General features: G+C 43.9%; 2 protein-coding genes across 2 annotated transcripts; one reads left to right on the plus strand and one right to left on the minus strand.

The window, feature by feature from the left end:
- Window positions 1-2,535: 2,535 nt before the first annotated feature.
- BRIX1 (biogenesis of ribosomes BRX1) lies at window positions 2,536-7,099 on the minus strand. The gene is made up of 10 exons (XM_005527982.2): window positions 6,890-7,099; window positions 6,147-6,258; window positions 5,717-5,760; window positions 5,071-5,141; window positions 4,657-4,706; window positions 4,486-4,559; window positions 4,328-4,378; window positions 3,923-4,024; window positions 3,251-3,379; window positions 2,536-2,931 (listed from the first exon to the last, which is right to left on the minus strand). The coding sequence occupies exons 1-10, from the start codon at window positions 7,061-7,063 to the stop codon at window positions 2,662-2,664; spliced, it is 1,077 nt and encodes a 358-aa protein (XP_005528039.2). The 5' UTR covers window positions 7,064-7,099; the 3' UTR covers window positions 2,536-2,661.
- An 8-nt stretch (window positions 7,100-7,107) lies between these two features.
- On the plus strand, window positions 7,108-11,004 carry RAD1 (RAD1 checkpoint DNA exonuclease). Its single transcript, XM_005527983.3, has 5 exons — window positions 7,108-7,427; window positions 8,957-9,065; window positions 9,716-9,974; window positions 10,318-10,416; window positions 10,732-11,004. The coding sequence occupies exons 1-5, from the start codon at window positions 7,233-7,235 to the stop codon at window positions 10,913-10,915; spliced, it is 846 nt and encodes a 281-aa protein (XP_005528040.1). The 5' UTR covers window positions 7,108-7,232; the 3' UTR covers window positions 10,916-11,004.
- Window positions 11,005-19,610: the final 8,606 nt, after the last annotated feature.

A 19,610-nucleotide genomic window follows, 5' to 3' on the forward strand; every position in this document is an offset into this window, starting at 1 on the left:
CCGGCAGGGGCGAGGCCGGCAGCGGGAGGAGCGAGGCGGGAGGGGCGGGACCTGCGGCGCGGTGCGACCCGGCTGCCGGCTGGGCCCGGCGAACGCTTCTCCCCGGCCCGCGGCCGGCTTCGGGCGCTGCAATCACGCGGTGTCGGGTTAACCGGATACCTTGTGCTGGAATTCACAGAATCAGTGAGGGTGGAAAAGATCTCCGAGATCACCGAGTCCTAGCTGTGACCCTACACCTCCGTGTCAACCAGACCAAGACACTGAGTGCTGCTTCCAGGCTTTTCTTAAACACCTCCAGGGACGGTGACTCCAACCTGCCTGGGCAGCCCATTCTAATGTGCGATCATCCTTTCTGTGAAGAAATTACTCCTAATATCCAACGTTAACATCCCCTGGCACGGCTTAAGGCTATGTTCTCTTGTCCTGCTGCCAGTTGCCTCAAAGTCTGACCCCAGCCTGGCCACACCTTCCGTTCAGGGAGTTGAAGGAGGCAATGAGGTCTCCCCTGAGCCTCCTAATTTCCAGGGTAAATTCCCCTGCTTCTCTTAAGACCTGTTCTCCAGGCTTTGTTGTGCTTTCCAGCTTGGTTTCGCTTTCCTGCACTTGCCACAGCACCTCAAAGTCCTTCCTGAACTGAGGAGCCCAGACCTGAACACCGGACTCAAGATGTGACCTCACTAGTGCTGAGCACAGGGAAAGAACAGCTTCCTTAGGCCTGCTGGCCACACTATTTCTGAAATAGGTATTTCTGATTCCTGTGGGTGTTGAGGAGCTCAGAGGCACAGCCAGTGCAGCACAAATTCTCAAGGTAGCTTTTTCCTTTTACCTGTGCTCTTCAGAGGTTTTAGGGTTGGTCCAAGTGGGTTTCCTTCTCTAGGTCAGGTAAGTAGGCACTACACAAACTGTAGTGTAGAGCTTTGGATCAGACAGCAAGATCTGGAGGACCTAATCTCAGTGTTTAGTCCAAACATTGCAAATTGAACACGTGTCAGGAGTGCCCTGGCAGCCAGGAGGGCCAGCCCTGTCCTGGGGAGCACAGCATCACCAGCCAGGCAAGGGAGGGGATTGTCCTGCTCTGCTCTGCACTGGGGCAGCCTCACCTCGAGTGCTGGGGGCAGTTTGGGGTCACCTCAATGTAAGGATAAGCTATCAGAGTCTATCAGGAGGAGGGCAGCTTAAATGTGGAGAGGTCTGGAAGGCAAGACTTGGGAGCAGCTGAGGTCACATGGCTTGTTCAATTTGGAGAGGAGGCTGAGGGAGGACCTCACTCCAATGTACACCTTTGTCACAGAAGGTTTTAGCTGGAATAGTCAATTTTCATCACAGTAGCAGCTAAGGAGCTGTGTTTTGGATTTGTACTGAAAATACAAATGTTGTGTTGATAGTAACAGAAGAGCTTGCATTATTGCTGAGTAGTGCTCAGACTCATGGCCTTTTTTGCTTCTCATCCACCTGCCAGAGAGGGGTACACAAGAAACTGAGAGGGGACACAGCCAGGGCAACTTACCCCAGCTGACTGCAGGTGTATCCCACCACACCATGCTCAGCATACAAAGCCAGAGGAAGAAGTAAGGGGAGAACATTCAGAGTGACACATTTATCATCCTCAGTCACTGTTACATCTCATAGAGCCCAGCTTTTGTGGGAGGGGAATACCTGCCTACCCACAGGACATAGTTGATAAATTCCTTGCTTTGTTTTGCTTCTGTGCATGGCTTTTGCTTTACAGAAAGCTTTGGGTTTTACTAAACCTGTATCTCAACTCACAAGTTTTCACTTCTACCCTTCTGATTCTCTTCCCCACCCTACCAAGTGAGAGTGAGCAGGCAGCTCTCTGGGGCTGAGTTAAACCACAACACTGTGTCAGGGAAAATCCTAGTGGACACCAAGATTCTTCATGCAGAGGGTGGTCAGTGGTCATGGCACTAAGCCCGTCAAGAGTTAAAAAGGATATGGACAGTGACCTCAGTCATATGGATTATGTGTGTTAGTTCTGCAAGGAGTTAAGTTGGACTCAATGATACTGATGGGAGTCCTTTCCAACTCAACTGTGTCTAGATATTAGATTATGTGAACTGAGGACATGCCTATATATTCACCAGGTTTTTTTCCAATCATATGAAACACAGACCACTTTGCTGCTCAAGTTATATAGGATTACCCTCGCCTTGTCGGGTAGGTGATATTTAAAATTTAACAGGTCAGCTTCCTCTTGAGCCAGCTGTGTCCTTTCAGCATTATGCTGGAAATTGAAACAGAGGAATCACATAGAAAAAGGGCATGAGCAAGACTTTGAAACACAAGTTTGGGTGAGTGCACACAGAGACAGACTAGTCAGTGAAAGAACCATATCATGAGGTCAGGAACTGTGAACTAGATTAATGGTATGTAATAAAAAAATAGCTCCAGAGAAGTTGTCCAGAGCAGCTGTGGATGACCCATCCCTGAAGTGTTTAAGGCCAGGTTGAATGAGATGCCGTGTTATTTCTCAAAACCCAGAATCCCAGAAGACAATAGAAGAATGCAAACTCAATCTTTATAAAGAAATGTATGTCTTGTTTACTTGAAAACTGAAGTTCAGACATGTTTGTCTGTACAATGAAAATTCAAATATTTACAATATTCAGTTAATATTGTATGAAGTTTCATCCCTTGTAAGACCTATGTAGATCCTTCAGTTCTGAATAACTTTTTTTGCTTCTTCCTCTGAATTTTGCGTAGCTTCTTCTTATCTTTAACAATTGGCTTTGACTCTGGTTTCACAAGCTGTATTTCCACTGGCTTTTCTTCAGCTGGTGTTTCAAAGACCACTTCGGTAGGATCTTCTTTAACAAGGACCTTAGTCCCTTTTTTCTTAAGCTTTTGCACTTCTTTCACTTGCTGCTTCTCTCTAAACTTAGCTGCCACTGACAATCTTATCAGCCTTCGATGCTATGAAAGTAAGAATTTAAATTTCATCATGTTTCAAATAGGCAAGATGGAAGAAATCTGGTATTAAAGAAACACATGCTAATTTCTCTGCTTAATGGTCAAGGCTCTCATCTTGTAATAATGACGTGTAATGTCATCTTTTCAGTGACATGATTCCTGCATTCATTTCATGATTACAAAACTAGTCTGTTCTCAAACTGCCATTAGGCATACAAAGGGTCATGGGGAAAGGCATATGCACAGACTGACTGTAAGGCTGGTTTTCAAATTAGTTTCTAAATGAAAGAGAAATTACAGAAAAAATGAAAGAGCTGCTTACCATATTTGGGGACTGGTAATGAGGATTTTCATACAGAGTTGGTCCTCCAAAGCTACCTTGGAAGATTTTTATAAGGTTCAGGACAAAACGAGGTCCAATTTCTACTAGAGATGCATCTTCTTCTATTATCTGCAATTAAAAGAAAACTTTCTCTATTTCTCACAGATTGAATCAAAGCATATAACCTTGCAGGCACCTTGCACATGGTAATTAACATAGCTGAGTTTAAATCTGAGGTACAGTACCCAATCAGCTAGATTTGTATAAACCCAATTCTATACATAAAGTAGTTCTTTGAAATTCAAGCAAGCTTTTGGAGTACGATGTATTTGTGAATTTCTTCTACAGAAAGTAAGCTCTAGATCACTTTGGATCAAGGCAGCAATTTAGGTGACTTTGGATCAAGGCAGCAATTTAGGTTAAGGCACAGTTTAGGCCTTGAGTAGTATATCCTGCTACCAAGACATCCCTCACAGAATCACAACTCAAGTTCAGTGAACCAGATCTCTCCAGAGATATGGAAGAAGGTAAGTCATTTCAGAACACTGAATCTGCAAGCACTAGGGTCTGGCATATCCTGATTAAAAAAAAATTATTCTTATTTTAATTAATGGACTTGATAAAAAATTACCCCACTGACCTCCTTCTGAAGAGCTAAGAGAGACCACTCACCTGGTAATTGCGAAACCAGATCCTTTCATCAGTGACCGTGAAGGTGAAAACATGATCAACAAAAGGCTGGCTTTTGGGGTGGTAGTATGGTGTGCTAAATATCTGTAAAAAAAGGCAGTGTTTCTGAACATCCGCAATTGGAGAGGTCAAATAATGGCTTATTTTAAACTCATTTTAATTTACTAAGATCTCAAACCCAGGTTATATTTCATTACCCAAAACTTAAGAACAAGTGTCTTGAGTCATGCTGAGAATATGACACAAATCCTTTGTGATCTTTTCAAAGTTCAGAAGTGTAAAACTGCTACTTGAAAAAAACACTTGCGATTTTTAACATTTTAACATTTTTAACAAAAAAAAACATGTCCAGTGAAGAAACACCAGACAGCAGAACTACAGACTGACCTGAATAAACAATTCTTTTAGCAGGGCATAGTGTGGCTCCCGGTCAAATACCTACAAAAATTAAAGATGTTAGTTTATATATAAGACTAAATGTAAGTCATGCAAAAAGAAAGAAAAAAGAAAAAAACACACCCAAATGAAATTAAATCTATACTTACTGGATCAAAAGACAAAAGAGGTCTTGAACCCCTTAAGCAATTTCCTGTCATCTTCAATTCAGCCAGTGTGTGAACTACAGTGATTTAAAAAAAACCCAAAAATTATTACTTATAGAAAACTTTTCAGACAAAACAGCAAGAACACAAACACAATAATGTCAACCAGCTTACCATTCTGCACCAAGAATTTAGCAGATGGTCCCTGTGGTGTGTTTGAAAGCCTGCAGAGGACAGGTGATGGGGAAGAGAGAAAGAAAAATGTTAACAGCATCCAGACGACATGCTGCATTTCCACATGACACCCCAAACAGTTATTCTGGTATTGAAGCAGTTTCTGTCACTGTACTGAGTTCCTTTAACATGCTAATAGACATTTGTTTTCTAAATAATTTTGTTAAATGTTTCTGCAGTCTCCAAAAGCTGTCATGCATTGTAAATTTGCATTATCCATGGAAGTGCAATATTAGAACAAATTTAACTAAGCAGCACCATTTCATGCATCTTCACTATTACAGTAGAATTCAGCTAGAACTGAAGCATCTGCAGCTAAAAACAGAAATGTAACAAAGCATAACATTTCCTTACCACATGTAGAGATCCTGTTTCTTTTTGGCTTCAAAAAAGATGCACTTGTTGCAGTTTTTCATTTCACACACCTACACAAGACACATCAAATTAGCTGATCACAAACATCCCAAAGACAATTTTGAAAATTTTCCACATTCCTAATATTTTCCCCTCTCCAAAATGCAAGTTCAAAAGCAAAGATCTTGTCTTATTAAATGACATCTACTGATAATTTTGGTTTGTGCTTTTTTTTTTTTTTTTTTAAATCTCATGTACTTACTACAAGGAGTAATAACTTCATTAAATCTACAGGACCTGAGACATTAGGTTCTAGATTCAAAACTCTCAATGTCCTACTACATTTGGGTTGGCTGCTATTTGTGTCCTGCATTGTTCAAGTATAAGCTGTACTACACCTCTCACCTGCACAGTAAAGCACATTATGCTGTATGTCTTCATGATGATAATCTGTATCTAATTCAAAGTTTCATTCTGGTTTTATTTATCAAAAGTCAATTTTCTGTTTAAATGACTGCTTTTTGGATACCAATTATTTTCACCTAAGAAGTTACACTTTGAACTTGGTTGCCCCTTTCCCTTGCACACTGAAATTCCATTGAAAATAAAATAAAACAAAGAATTGCCAAGATAAATCCTGTATTACCTCATTGATTACAAATAACTGATCTTTACGGTCCATTTTAGTATCTGGAAGACAAAAACAGCATTTACAAGGCTGGAAAACCAATTTAATACATGAGATTCTTCTAACGATAAATTTTTGCCTTTTTAGCAAAAATTAATTTTACTAGTTTATAAATGAAACGGTAATTATTGCATTGTTTCTGTCATGTTATGGAATAAATACAGCAACAAACAAACTGCAGGTTCAGAACTGATGCCATAGGATTCACTTCCCAGAAGATACTATGATACAACAATTGCTGTACTTGTTGGCTCAAAAAGTGTTTAAGACACCAATTTCATCATAGCTCTTCTGTACCACATTAGAAAAAAATAAAAGAACAGGATGTTAAGAGCTGTTGGCTTAAAAATACTCAAAGTGTAAGTTAGGAATGATGTTCAACCCCCACCTGCTTTAGAGTGAGGCATCAATGTCCTTAAGTCCTGCATTAGGTGTCTTGTTCTGAAATTAATTCCACGAGAGGAGAATATCAGCACTCGCTCCTTGTTTTTCCATTTGCCCTAAAAAAAAGACACAACAGTTATATGGGAAGCTTCTGGCCTTCATACTGTTATAACACAGAAAAAATAAGTTTTCCAGACAGCCCAATGCTCTCGGCAGCAGTGGAGACTTGCCCACTGAACAGGGGGGCACTGCTTTTACAGGAGGAACCGTCCCCATCCTGATCCCCAGTGTGCTCACAGGCACAGCCTTTCACTCCCACCGAGGTACTAAAAAGCCACGTGCATTGCCTGTTTTCCTAAAAAATGGGCTCCGGGACACAGCACAACCCAGCTTTTCCTGTCGATAAGCATATTGCGAAATCTTTGTGTTTACACGCAGTACTTTACGTTTTTTTACAACCAAACAATTACCGAAATCTTCTCCGTATGATGCAGGAAGAGGCACAATTTCCATACGGCCTCTGTATACAACAGAATTGCCCAACTCTTTCCAATACTTCTGAGACTAAGGTAAACACATCGACATCAACCAGAACCGCAGTTTTCCCCGATTCTCGTGGAAACAACGCACCGCCACGTTTACTTTCACCAGTGCTGCCATTATAAAAGATTACGAATAAACCTCTTTGTCCCGCCCAAGCAGCCGTGTTCCCTCCGGCAGCCTGAGCCCCGGGCCGAGCGGCGGTACCTGGGACACGGGCGGCGGGATGCTGTATTCCTGCGGCGGGGCGCTGTTGTTTTCCTGCGGCGGAACGCTGCGCTCCCGCGGGCCGCCCGCGCTCGGGGCGCTCCTGGCGCGCTTCGCCTGCCCCGCGGCCGCCGCTCCACGCTTCCTCTTGGCCGCCATCCGTCCGCACGCCATGCTCGCCACTCGCCTGCTCCACCTCCCGTGTCACGTTTCCTGTGTGAGATTTCCTGTGCTGGCGGCGGTCTGATCTCACTTCCTGCGCTCGCATTGGCTGTGTTCACTTTTCCGGGGCCGCGCTTCGCCTGCTGTGCTCCCGCTGCCGCCGCGCTCCCGCTGCCCGGCGATGCCGTTCTCGGCGCAGCCGCCCGCCAGCGGCGAGCGCTACGCGCTGTCCGCCAGCCTGGACAATGCCCGGCACCTGTCCAGCCTCCTGCGGGCCGTGCACTTCCAGGACCACGCCACCTGCCTCGCCACGGCCAGCGGGCTGCGCGTGACGGTGGAGGATGCCAAGTGCATCCAGGCCAACGCCTTCATCCAGGTACGGGGACATCGGCCAGGGGAGGGCACGGCTGCTGCAGACCTTGCACAGGGCCCCCACACGTTACCGCCGCTGTCGCAGTACCGGGAGGACAAGGAGCCACTGGACAGGGTACAGCGAAGGCCACAGAGATGATTAAAGGACTGGAGCGTCTCTGTTGTAAGGAGAGCCTGCAGGAGCTGGGCCTGTTTAGTCTGGAGAACAGCAGACAGAGAGAATCTCATTAATGCACATACTTATCTCAAAGATGGGTGCCAAGAAGATGGAGCCAGACTCCTTTATGTGGTGACCAGTGATGACAGGAAGGAGAGCAATTCACATAAACTAAAACACCGAAGTTTCACCTCAACACGAGGAAGAACTTCTTTACACTAAGGGAGCACTGGAACAGAATGCCAGGGAGGTCGTGGAGTTTCCCTCTCGGGAGACATTCAAACCTTTCCTGGATGTGTTCCTGTGTCACCTGCTTGAGGTGACCCTGCCTTGGCAGAGGGGTTGGACTGGATGATCTCCAGAGGTCCCTTCCAACCCTAATGATTCCATGTGCTCACCTGTGGAGAAGGGGAGACTTTGCTGGAACCAAGGCAGAGGTGCCTGAGCTGACATGGAGGAAGGGCCATGGTGAGGCTGCCCTTGTTTATGGGTGTCCATGCTGCTGGAATTCCAAATCCTGCACCCAGTACATCCCTGCACATTAACAGTGTAGTGTGTTTGTGTCCTCATCTAATGTATTGGTGTCTGCCAAACTCACGGTTCCTTCTGACCATGTTGTGCTTAGCTGCACAAGGAAGCACTCATTGTGTTCCTCACTAAATGTTTTTATAGCTCATCCCAAAGCCAAAATGTTGGATTTATGTCAACTGTGAAAGAGTACAGATTCATAGACTCCTGACTGAAGATAGTTGTGCTGTGCTCAAAACCCCAGGATGGAGTTTTCCTTCTGGGCTGCCAAGAAAATATGACATTACTTTTCCAAAAACAGCTCATGACACCCTGCTTTATTTCTGAGATACTTGATTCTTGTAGGTGCTACAAAGCAGTGACTGCCAGTGACAAACAGGATAGCATGGAGCAGTTTACCACCATCAGGCTAGTCAAAGGCAGGATTCAGCACATATTTCAGAATGGTGAAGTCACTGTTTTGTTCTTACATTCAGTACTTGGAATGTTTATTCATGCTCTGAGCATAAAAAATGTAAGTATTGTTACTGAACAAGAGTGACACATTTTACAGTTCCATGAATTTTTCCAGCTCCAGAACTGAGCAGGTCTAGGCTTTAGTTTGTAGCTTGTACATAAATGACAAGTGTTTAGGACTTCATGTTTATGCCATCCTACCTTGCTTCAATTGTGGCCTGATAGTATTTTCCTAGTTTTAAGGATGAAGACACATTTTTTTATAATCAATACTGTGTTGCATGTAGAAATTACTTTGTGTTGCACTGATTTCTGTTTGGGAAACTCTGAAGTTTAAACTGGAAATAATTGCAGAAACTCCCAACTTGTCATCCCTTTGCTTTAACTTGCAGGCAGAAATTTTTCAGGAGTTTTCTGTTCAGGAGGAATCGGTGATGTTCCGGATCAGTTTGTCTGTTCTTCTGGACTGCCTCACCATTTTTGGAACCAGCTCCTTGCCAGGTGTGGTGTATTTTCCATGAATCCATGAAAGTCTGTGTGGGCACTGCAGGATCTGTACCCAGGTGGAGTGGGGTGATACCATGACAGCTTTCTGGGCAGTTCTACCCTTGCAGCTCTGTGTTGAACTCCTCATTCCTCTACAGTTTTGGTTGTGACTGACCTACAGATTTAAATTGAGTGTGCTAAAAGCACTGTGATTTTGGGAAAGCTGAGGTTCAGGTGCTGATAACTTGCAACAGGAGGGTGTGACCACAGCACAAGCTCAGCTGCATTAACTTCAGTTTGGGTTGCACAGGTAATAAGAGTAGTAAGGAAAGATGATGAGGATGATGAGAATTTTCCAATTCCTCTAAAGTATTTGTAGCATGTCTTCATTGTCACAGCTGGTGTTTCCTGTCTAGTGGGTGAAACTATTTGGATTTCACTTGTCTCTATACAAGTAATTTAATTTTACTGCATAACCATTAGCTTTTCAGAGAGTATCTAAGAGGCAGCACTAAGTGTGCTTCAGTAACATATTGGAGGTTGGACCAAACAAGGTGAATCAAATTGATCTATGCCTCTTCTGCCAGAAAAATATGAGTTTTCTAAAGTGGCCAAATGTCCTAGATATGGTCTCTGCATAATGTATATTTCATTCTCTTTTTCAGGAACATCAACGGCCCTTAGAATGTGTTACCGTGGTTATGGGTATCCCCTGATGCTGTTCTTGGAAGAAGGAGGAGTAGTAACAGTGTGCAAAATCAACACTCAAGAACCTGATGAGTTGTTAGATTTTGATTTCTGCAGTACAAAGGTTGTTAATAAAATTATCCTGCAGTCAGAGGGACTACGAGAAGCATTTGCTGAACTGGATATGACCAGTGAAGTTCTGCAGATTACCATGTCTCCAGATAAACCCTACTTCAGGTACTAGAAACAGCTTTAAACTCAAATGTTCATGCTTGGCTTCCTCTGGTGAAGACTGGAAGTTTTCACAGTGGAGAGAGGGGAACAGTTTTAGAATACTGGTTCATTTTGGAAAGAATTGTAATGAGTATAGGAAATCACAGGATGTACTGTTAGTAATAAGCATTTTGACAGCCTGGTAAATGTGACACTGGTGTAAACAGTTTAGCATTTTTGATTTAATAAAGTGAAACAAACAGTAGTGTTTTCTGAAACAGTCATTGAGATACATACAGTGACTCATTTGAAGAGTTTTTACAAAGCTCTCATCAGTTCTTTTGAGATGGTGTTTTTTGTCTTCCAGGTTATCCACTTTTGGAAATGCTGGAAGTGCACATCTAGACTATCCTAGGGACTCTGATTTGATGGAAGCATTCCACTGTAACCAGACCCAGACAAACAGGTTAGAAAGTCTATGGCTGATGCCCTCTACGCCAGGTTGTGCATTATTTATGGGAAGTTCAAAAAGTGGTTTTGCATTACTGAATCATTTATTTTATTAGTATGGGGGGCAAAAATACTCCCCATCTGATAAAAGTCTGTGAATGTAATAAAAAGCTAAGTGCTGGCAATGACAGTTTAATGTTGTTACCAAGTAAAGACCAAATAAGCGTGTTTGTAATTGTTTTTTGTTTATTCTGGGTCTTTATTTGTAAGTAATGTTTCAGCTCCTCTTTGCACAATGTGTTTTTTCATATTACTGTTTTTTCTCTTGCAGGTACAAGGTTTCTTTGCTTAAACCATCCACAAAGGCACTGGCTTTATCTTGTAAAGTGTCCATTCGAACAGATGCTCAAGGATTTCTTTCACTGCAGTATATGATTAGGAATGAAGATGGACAGATCTGTTTTGTGGAATACTATTGTTGCCCTGATGAGAACATCACTGAAGCAGAACTGTAGGTGTGTGTGTGCTAGTGCCTGTGATATATTTTTGTTTATATAAAATACTATATTTTTTTACAAAACTAAATGAAAGCTGTAAAGTTTGATAGAGTTAGTACTGTTTTTATTTTTTAACTCTGGAATAAGAAAGCTGAAGACTCATTTTCTTCCACTGCAAACATTTCTTATCCTTGACTCAAACTGAAGCTGAAAAAGCAGAAAGGGGGGTTGATGTCCTATGGACACTACTTCCAGCACAGATGTTAAATTACTGTTTGTGTTATATATTGATGCTTTTTACTTTTTAAAGTTCTCCAAGAATTTTTCTTTGTGTTATATTTTTTGTCTTTGGCTTTTAGTAAGCAATTACACAAGGGAAAACCCAAATGCTAGCTGTTATGTTAGCCAGTTAACTTTCAGTGACTTAAAACCAATTTTGTCTTGTAACAGAACAGCATTTTCAGACTGATCTCTTAATAGCAGCAGGTCTTGCTGGCAAATGCTGACATGTTGTCAGTCAAGTCACTAGGCTTCTCCTCATCTTTATTAATTCTTAATATAACTGAATTCTTTGGAATGCCATCTGACACCAATTTACCATTTTGTCTGCAAACTGATGTTAAACTGGTAAATTGATATAGAAGCCAGGATTTACTTACTCATTACTCATAACTATTCTGACAACATCATTGTTTTGGATAAGTAGTTTATTACACATCTGCAAAGAATGCTGCAGCTGAACTGTTTCTGTATATTCATGTTCCTCTTCCTACTCTGCTGCTCTCTACTGGTGGTGTTAAGAACGGTGAGAGAGAAAAGTTTCATATTGAAAATTATTTATGAAATCCGTTTGCCTTCTCAGTAGCCCTTTTCAGCAGCAGGAGTTGCTCCTAAACTGCAGCAGGGGAGTATCTGCCTGTGTCCTATGCAGCAGTGTATTCAAATCACTGCTAAAAATGGGGCTGACCTTATGCTCACTGAAAAGAGAGGTTCTTGGGCCGCTTTCTGCACTGTCCCATCTCCAGAACAGCAGATGGATTGTGTTTAGATCAAAAGTCCCTCTCCCTTCACACCAACCAGCCAGCTCAGAAGGGGAAGTACCTGGGAGCAGCCAGGCACGGGACTGGATGCAGAGTCTGCAGATCACACACAGAGTCCAAACTCTCCCTGCCTCTCTGCTGTGGGATGTGATGGAAGAGTCAGCAATCTGCAGGTGGTCTCTACAGATTTAGACTCTTGTCAAGTTTTGTTGTCTGTCAGATCAGGTCTTATTTTGTTTTCTGTGGAAAACAGTGTGATCATATGTTACCAAATCGATTGCTTCACAATTCAACAGAACCCTTTGGGTTTATTGTAAGTTTAAAATGCTGTTGTGGATCGTTTTTCATCTCTTGCTTAGTCCAGCAAGAGTATATTTTTGGCATGCACAGTGTTAACAGTTCACTTTCATTGTTTTTTTGTGTAAATCATCCGTTTATTTCAATAAAGTTTACAGTAAAGTTAAATGTTTGTAATTTATAGACAATTACAAATTTTTGAACTACAAGGCTGACATAGATACCTAATATGCTAAATTACTCTTATTCACTGTGGGTTTTTCCCAAACTAAAGTATACCCAGGACAAGTATAAATGAACTTCCTTCCGGCATACTGTTTCAATTTCTTCAATGAAAAAAAGTTATGGTGTCATTGGGAATTATTAATGTTATCCCTGACTACTGAGTATCAAGGACGATTTACATAATCCTTGGGTGACAGGATAAAAATGAAGTAGAACACACCACTTTCTTGGTGTGATTTATTTTAGAATATCCAAGTTTCTTGTATTGTGTTCAGGAATTGTGGCTTAAGATTTGAATTTTTATATAATTGCCTACAGATGTATTGGGTTACTTCTTGAAATAGTACTTCTAATGGTTTCTTCTCTAGCCTACCAACAGTGATCATGGAAGTAATACACTAAGAAGTTAGAACACCTCAAAATACCAGAAAATAACTTGCCTTTAGTAAATATTAGGTACTGAAGACACATGTGGTTTTTGCAGGACTTAATGTCTGTACCCCAAATGGACTGAGGCCTGGCCTAGTCTCCTAGATACAGGGAGGTGCTTGTGCACTTTTGACTTCATGGATATGATTCTAGGGAGACAAGTATGTGGGAGGTCTGGGGTACAGACTTGGTGCTGAAAGGCAGTGAATTGATTTAAGATCCAGCTGTGATGTATTCAGTTACATTTCTGCATTCAAACAGTAAAATGAAAAGGGTGAAGAGAAGGGTGATGACTGGAAGGGCACTGTGTCTGTTTGACCTAGTAAGTTACTTAAATTCTGCAGATCTCCACTGCTGCAGTAGATTTCCTGTTACACTTTGTATGGGATCGAGAACTCAGGTTACCTTTGGTAGATTTTGTCTCTATATTTAACAAGACTTTTGCCCTTGCAGACTACAGGAAACCTGCAGTAGAAATGTTCAGCTCATGTTTTCTTTCCTTTAGTAGTATCACAAAAGAAGCTTGTCATAACTTAGAGTTTTTCCACCTGCTTTCTTTTGAAATGCTGCATGCAAGCTGTCAGAATTGTCATGTAAAGTAAACCAGTTTCTGGGGTGTGGGGTGTAACCAGTGCCTTCCCCCTGGGTTCAGCTGTGGTAGGTGCTACCTGGCAGCTCTGATGGGCAGCACTGGGGGCTGTGGGCATCCCACATCCCACAAAACTGGCAAGTGATTTTCCCTCCAATTATTTTGATTTTGAGATTTTCAGAGTAGAAACTGACCTCGGGTCTTCAAGAAGGCATTTCTTTGATTCTGCAGAAAACTACTGCCATTAGGCCGTGGGTCCCCACCAGTCTTTGAAGATTCCAGAAGTCAAAATAATTCCTTTGGCTCCTGAAAATCTTTATGCAACTAAACACCAACAGTACTGGTGTTACTGTTATCTCCTGCCTCCCAATATGTTGGATTTGTCTCCTTGGCTTTCTACAGTGATTTGGATTTGTAAAGGACAAAATTCCCCAGGGGGAATTCAGTTCTGTAACTCTATTTTAAAGTCAGTGGTGGGAAAGAATCAGTTGCTTAACTTTTATTTAGTTTAGTTGTTTATTATTTATTTACACGTGAATTTACAAGGAGATAGTGCTCTTGTATACTTGACTAGATGAGTCTTTAGTGAGGTTAATGGAGCAGCTGGAAAAGCTGGGATAAGCCATATGCTGTTTCCTGTAGGTGTCTGTTTTTAACCTCATTTTGTAGCAGCTTGAAGAATTCAGCAGGTGTGTCATACCAAAATAAGCAGTGCTTTTGCTAACAGTAACATTAAAAAACACTGACATTAAACTGAAAAAATACAGAATTATTTTTAAATGCTGCTGCTGCAGAATAGTCAACTGATGCCTTCTTGTTGAGACAAAAACTCATTTTTATGTGTTTATGTATTTGGTGGGTTCAGCCTCTTTCTACCCTACTTCTGTCCTTAGCCAGGTCTAAGGACAACAGGGCAGGGCATTAGCATTGCTACAGCTAATTGCAAGGGCTCTTCCAAGCAGAAAGTGTTGGAGGGAGATGCAGTTGGGTGCCCCACACAGCTGTGATGTCTGTGGAATAATAGACTCTCACAGAAGTGAGAAGTGGGCTTGAATGTCCACCACGACTGTGAACGCCAATCTGTGTAAGTATTCTGGTGGAATGCGTCCAAGGGGGTTTAGAAAGAACTGCACTGCCCAGGAAAAGCTTCCCTTTTGTAATACCACTGAAAATCTGAGCAGAGAGACAATGGGAGTTTCACTCCCACTTTCACCTCCACCACGTCAGCATTTGAGGTGGGGCTGTGTCTGTGTGGGAATTAAAACTGAACAGCCTCCTACCCCCTCCAGTTCAGATGTAACCATGGAGTTGACCAAACAAGAGAGCAGAAAGCTGGAGGTCTGAGATAGGAAATCTGTCTGAACATATGTTAGGATTTTACCCAGTAAATGCTGGTGGAATGCAGGAATGGGTTTGCAACGCAAGGGAGGTGTGGAATTACTCCACCCAATTAGGTGCTTGCACCCCATATCAACCAGAAACGAGATTTAATCCATGAAACACATAGCAGCTGAGAAGCCCTAAGTTATGTCCAGGTGTTGGAAAGATAAATTACTTGTTGGCAGAATTGCCTTGTTAAACTTCGATGATCTCATACCTAGGGGGAGATTAACAAAGCTTGGGAAGAAGGATGTACCACTGATAGTAGGTAGACACAAAGAATGCAGGATTTTAGGGCCATAAGGAGATTTGGCAGAACTCCCAAGATAAGGGAGAAACTAATAAAGCCAACTCAGCAACTGTGCTGAAACTGACTGACTGGCTAAAAAGAATTCCAGCAGGGAGAAATCATGACAGACTGACTCATGGCCCACCATGTCCAAAGAAGAAGAAGACTGAGGGTGCAGACTAATTAGCATAAGAACTGAGAGAATCATTAAGCAAAAGAAGATAGAATACTAATTAATAAAAGAACTAAGTCCCTTGTAGCCCGTGAACATTAATGCTTATGTTTGCTAATGTTGAGGGATACATCTGGTGCAGGCAGCTGTGTTTGCACGCTGAACTGGAGATGCAGGATGTGAGCCCAGAGAGAGACAAGAGGCCAACCCTGTGATTAACAAAGAGCACAAAGCCCAGTGAAACCAGCCCAGGTGAGTGGACACTGGAGACACAGCAGAGGCAGACAATTTGGATAACAAGAGATGAAGATGGGTGATGTCAGCAAGGTGAATTGACACGGAGAGGGTGGCAGGAGCTGACTGGAGAGAAAGAGCTACACTTGTACTTGGGTAGACAGTGAGGGCATAAAATTCCCCGTTGTTCCTTTTTTGAGGGTCCCTCCTTTGGAGGCATTGCCACAGACTGTTTCTGTGTAACTGCACCATGAATAAATGAATGAGATGTCTGAGACTCTTTCATGGGAAACCTGGGGTGGAACCAGCAAGGTAACCTGGTCTGACTATGAGTGGAGTGTTTGAGGCATCAACTGCAGCCCTGGAGCCACCCACTGTGAAGGGCTTTGGTCCCAGCTGTGGAAGTCTGGCACTGGGAGTGTGACTGCCAGAGAGACTCAAGAATGGTCAGACAGGGGAGTTTCCTTAACACTAGAATGTATAAAGCATAAAAAGTTTTGAGAGTTGGTGTGTTTGATTTGTGCAGTACCACTGAGCACCCAGGCGTGTGCAACCGGAATAAATAATCAGTGTTTCTCTTGACTCTGTAATTAGTTGCTTGTTGCACACTGGGAAATGGGATTTTTTCTGGACAAACAAGCTGGCCAAACACATTTACTCTCCTAATAAACGAAAACTAAATAATGCTAATAAATTAAATATTGGCATGGAACAGATTCTGGAGGAGCTGGGGTATATCCAGGCTGCGAGCAGTCAATCTCCGGAGCTGACCAAGGCTCCCAGAAAAGTTGTAAGAGAGGCACAGGCTGTGCAGAGCTGCTGTGTCTCCCTCCATGCTGCAACCCAGCCTGGGCGACCCCGACTGGCTTTAATTATGTAGGTATTTGCAAGGGAACACGGTGCCAGACACCCACTGGCCAAAGCATCTGCGGAGGAATCTCTGCCAGCCTGCCCCTCGCCGGCTGTCGGACGGTGACACGGATTCTTCATGCGGCAGGAAGGGCAGGAATTTTAGACACTCTGAAAACCACACAGCCACCCTCGGGCAGCGCAGGGCATGGGGACAGACCCGCTCCCACCGCTGGCTCCCAGACCCTCGGCAGTCGTGCAGGGGACGATGCAGCAGCAGCAGCACAACCAGGGAGCACCTGTGCTCCCCACCGGGACCTTCCTGCAGCCGCCCGGCTCTGAAATAATTACACGGGTACCTGAAAGCCGGCTCTGCAACATCTGTCCAGCTGTGCTCACAGCCACCTGTGGCCCCACCAAGTGCTGAATGCAGCGCTGCTCTTTTGGGAGCTGCACTTTGAACAGAGAGAATCCAGACAAACTATTTCTAGGAATGGTGCAGTGCAGACCTTTGTGTTTTGAGTTGTCACTCCCCACTGTTTTTCAGCTGCGAGGGAGGCTCTGAGGGGAGGGAATGACAGGTTTCTTTCTCAGGAATGTTTTGAGTTTTTTCTTTTTGTCTGGAAAATTAAGTTTAATACACCATCCCCCTTTCTCCTCAGACTCTTTGGGGGATGACTCCTGCTGAGCAGTAGTGAGTTTACAAAGAAGCAAATACATCCAACCATTTTTGGACAGGGCTTCAGAACGTGCAACAGGACTGTTGCTGCTCTACGACAGGGAGGGCAGGAAGAGTGCTGTGAACTCGAGTCCAGGATCACATTAGCAGCATTTCTGCTAATCCCGAAGGGAAAATTGATCACAGCAGAGCAACAGCTTCCCGTACAGGCACACTGGTGTTTTGATGCAGGCAATGCCAATCTCCTGAGGGTCACTGGGTGTAGGGTACCAGCTGCAGCATCCCTGCCGGGCAGGGTTAACACCAGCACACTGTGAGCAGGCAGGCAGGAGCAGACAGCCACCCGTGGGGACAGGGGGAGACAGGCTCCAGCCCTGAGCTCCTTGCAGGAGATGATGTCACAGAGATCTGCCTGTTTCCAATCTCCAGCTGCTGGTAGGAGGCCCCATTACCAACTGTCTGAGCATTTCAGGCTGTTGGAAAATGTACAAAGAGGGCTGTGAATTTGGGCAGATCAGCATGTGAGCAGTCTTTTAAAATAATAGACTGAAAGCCCGATGATTGCAAAAATACCTGTGTTAAACTCATCAATTAAGAGTCTGTCAGGGCAGCCAAAGGTTTGTAAATACCTACAAAGCATTGCCATAGAATGCCCCAGGGACTACGGGCGCTAACACAAAACAGAACCTCCTGAAGCTACCTGTAGGATTGGGGGACTGACATCAGCAAGGCTAAAAGCACAAACCTTTGCTGCTTGTGCAAAGGCAAAAAATGGTCATCAGAGGAGACACATGTTAGTGACAGTCTGTGCAGGATGCCACCATTGTGTCTGATGCGACAGAGGCTGTAATTCCTCCCAGAAGACTTTTTGTCACAAGTACCGAAGCCTGGGGAATGCAACTAAGAGTTTTGGGCAAAGCACATGACTTTCTCACCAGCATACTTGGCTGGCAGATCTGCTCTGTAGTTAAAAAACTTTTAATTCAGGCCTCCTCAAATTAGGAGACACTTACTAAATCACTGATTTTTATTCAGCTGCAATTTACCCCTGTAATTCTAAGACAGGGGTTTTAAGGAAATTACTGTTTAGGAGAATGAATTTGTTACTGCCCTGAGAAGAACACAGATATAAAACCAAAACAAAATACGGTTCTAGTCTGTGCTTAGTGTCTCTGTTAATTATGTTCGAAAGGATCATGAAGGATCCATAGAGAGGAGGAGGCGGGGATGAAGAAAAGCATTTGAAACTTCTATGAAATGCTCTGCTGAGAACTGGTGAGCACCCACAAGCATGCACAGTGACCCATGGCTGCAGAACCAAGTGGTGCTACAGATGAAAGTTTCAGGGTACTCTAACTCTTATACTGTGCTTTGACATTAAATTCAGTACTTTCAGTATCCTCTGTGGCAGACCAAACCCAGTTAATAGACGATTTAGATCACTGAACTGTCCTAAAAGTCTTGCACCAATTTTTATTTGATTGAAAAAAATTGCTGTGTTACAGCTGTGCCTGCAAAACATGTGCTGGGCTACATCACATCTGCTTGCCTATGCTACTCTGAAACCTCCACACCTAACTCCCCCAGAGCTTTTCCACACATTACTCAACATGCACAGCTGCTCTGCAGCCTGGATCCCAAGCAGCAGACTGAAGCCCCTGACCCTCCAGACAGCCAAAGGGAGCTGCCTCTGCCCCAGGACCTGCCCTGCACTGGGAGGCCTGACCACACCACCTGAGGCAGCAATTCTCCCCTGCAGCACTTGGGTCTCTGCCACATCTAAGAGCCTCTGCCCTCTGTGTCTGCCTCTTGCTCAGATGAGGGCTGGCATGGGCGTGAGGAAAGCCTCAGGATGCTTTGGTGGGGCTGACCCAAGTAAGAGCCTCCCTGGGGAAGGTCAGACAGGCAAAGGGCACATGAACCCCCTGTTCTAGTACCATGAGCCAGCTCTTCTCCTACATCCCTTGTGATTCCCCAGCCTCTTGGCTTACCCTCCCCACTCCTGCACACTCTAGGCCGGTACTCTCCTGCCAGACCCCTCCAGAGAGCAGATTTGTGGTATAAACACAATATACATACTGTAGCAGTAACTTATGTCTCTCTGAAGTACCCAGCAGTGATATCACATGCCACCTACTGTTTCCCCCCAGCTAGCTACTCTCAGGCAATCTCACAGAACATGAACTGGGCTTTAACAGCTCTGTATAGTAAAATGGCACCCATCAAGGGATTTCTTGCCAGCTTTTCCACTGGCCCTTTCTTGGCTCCTTCTCCCAGGGCCCTGTGTGTGGTCTGCTGCAGCACAGAGCAGCATGGTCTTCCCTGGGCTTTTGCTGTCTTATGCTGACATGAAGCACATCACATAACCATGGAGCTGACCTGAGGAGAGGTGGGAAGGCAATCAGAAGGCTATTCTGCCATCCCTGAGCCCCCTGCTCAGCCAGCACAGGGCAAGATTGGCCCTCTACCTGTGCTTCTACCCCACTATCTGCTCCAGAAGGAAGTCTGCCCAGAAACCCAGACTCATCTC

The sequence above is a fragment of the Pseudopodoces humilis genome, chromosome 4 (assembly GCF_049639895.1).
Source record: "Pseudopodoces humilis isolate 2021_Gansu_Grassland_sample_001 chromosome 4, ASM4963989v1, whole genome shotgun sequence".
Taxonomy (NCBI): domain Eukaryota; kingdom Metazoa; phylum Chordata; class Aves; order Passeriformes; family Paridae; genus Pseudopodoces; species Pseudopodoces humilis.

Bases quoted from the DNA above. Each gene is read 5' to 3' on its own strand.
- RAD1 (XM_005527983.3), top strand. From the start codon at position 7,233: ATGCCGTTCTCGGCGCAGCCGCCCGCCAGCGGCGAGCGCTACGCGCTG. The intron at 7,428-8,956 runs GTACGGGGACAT...TTTAACTTGCAG, and splicing joins AGGCCAACGCCTTCATCCAG to GCAGAAATTTTTCAGGAGTT. The intron at 9,066-9,715 runs GTGTGGTGTATT...TCTCTTTTTCAG, and splicing joins TGGAACCAGCTCCTTGCCAG to GAACATCAACGGCCCTTAGA.
- BRIX1 (XM_005527982.2), bottom strand. From the start codon at position 7,063: ATGGCGTGCGGACGGATGGCGGCCAAGAGGAAGCGTGGAGCGGCGGCC. The intron at 4,379-4,485 runs GTAAGTATAGAT...TAATTTTTGTAG, and splicing joins CTCTTTTGTCTTTTGATCCA to GTATTTGACCGGGAGCCACA. The intron at 3,380-3,922 runs GTGAGTGGTCTC...TTTTAATTGCAG, and splicing joins TCTGGTTTCGCAATTACCAG to ATAATAGAAGAAGATGCATC.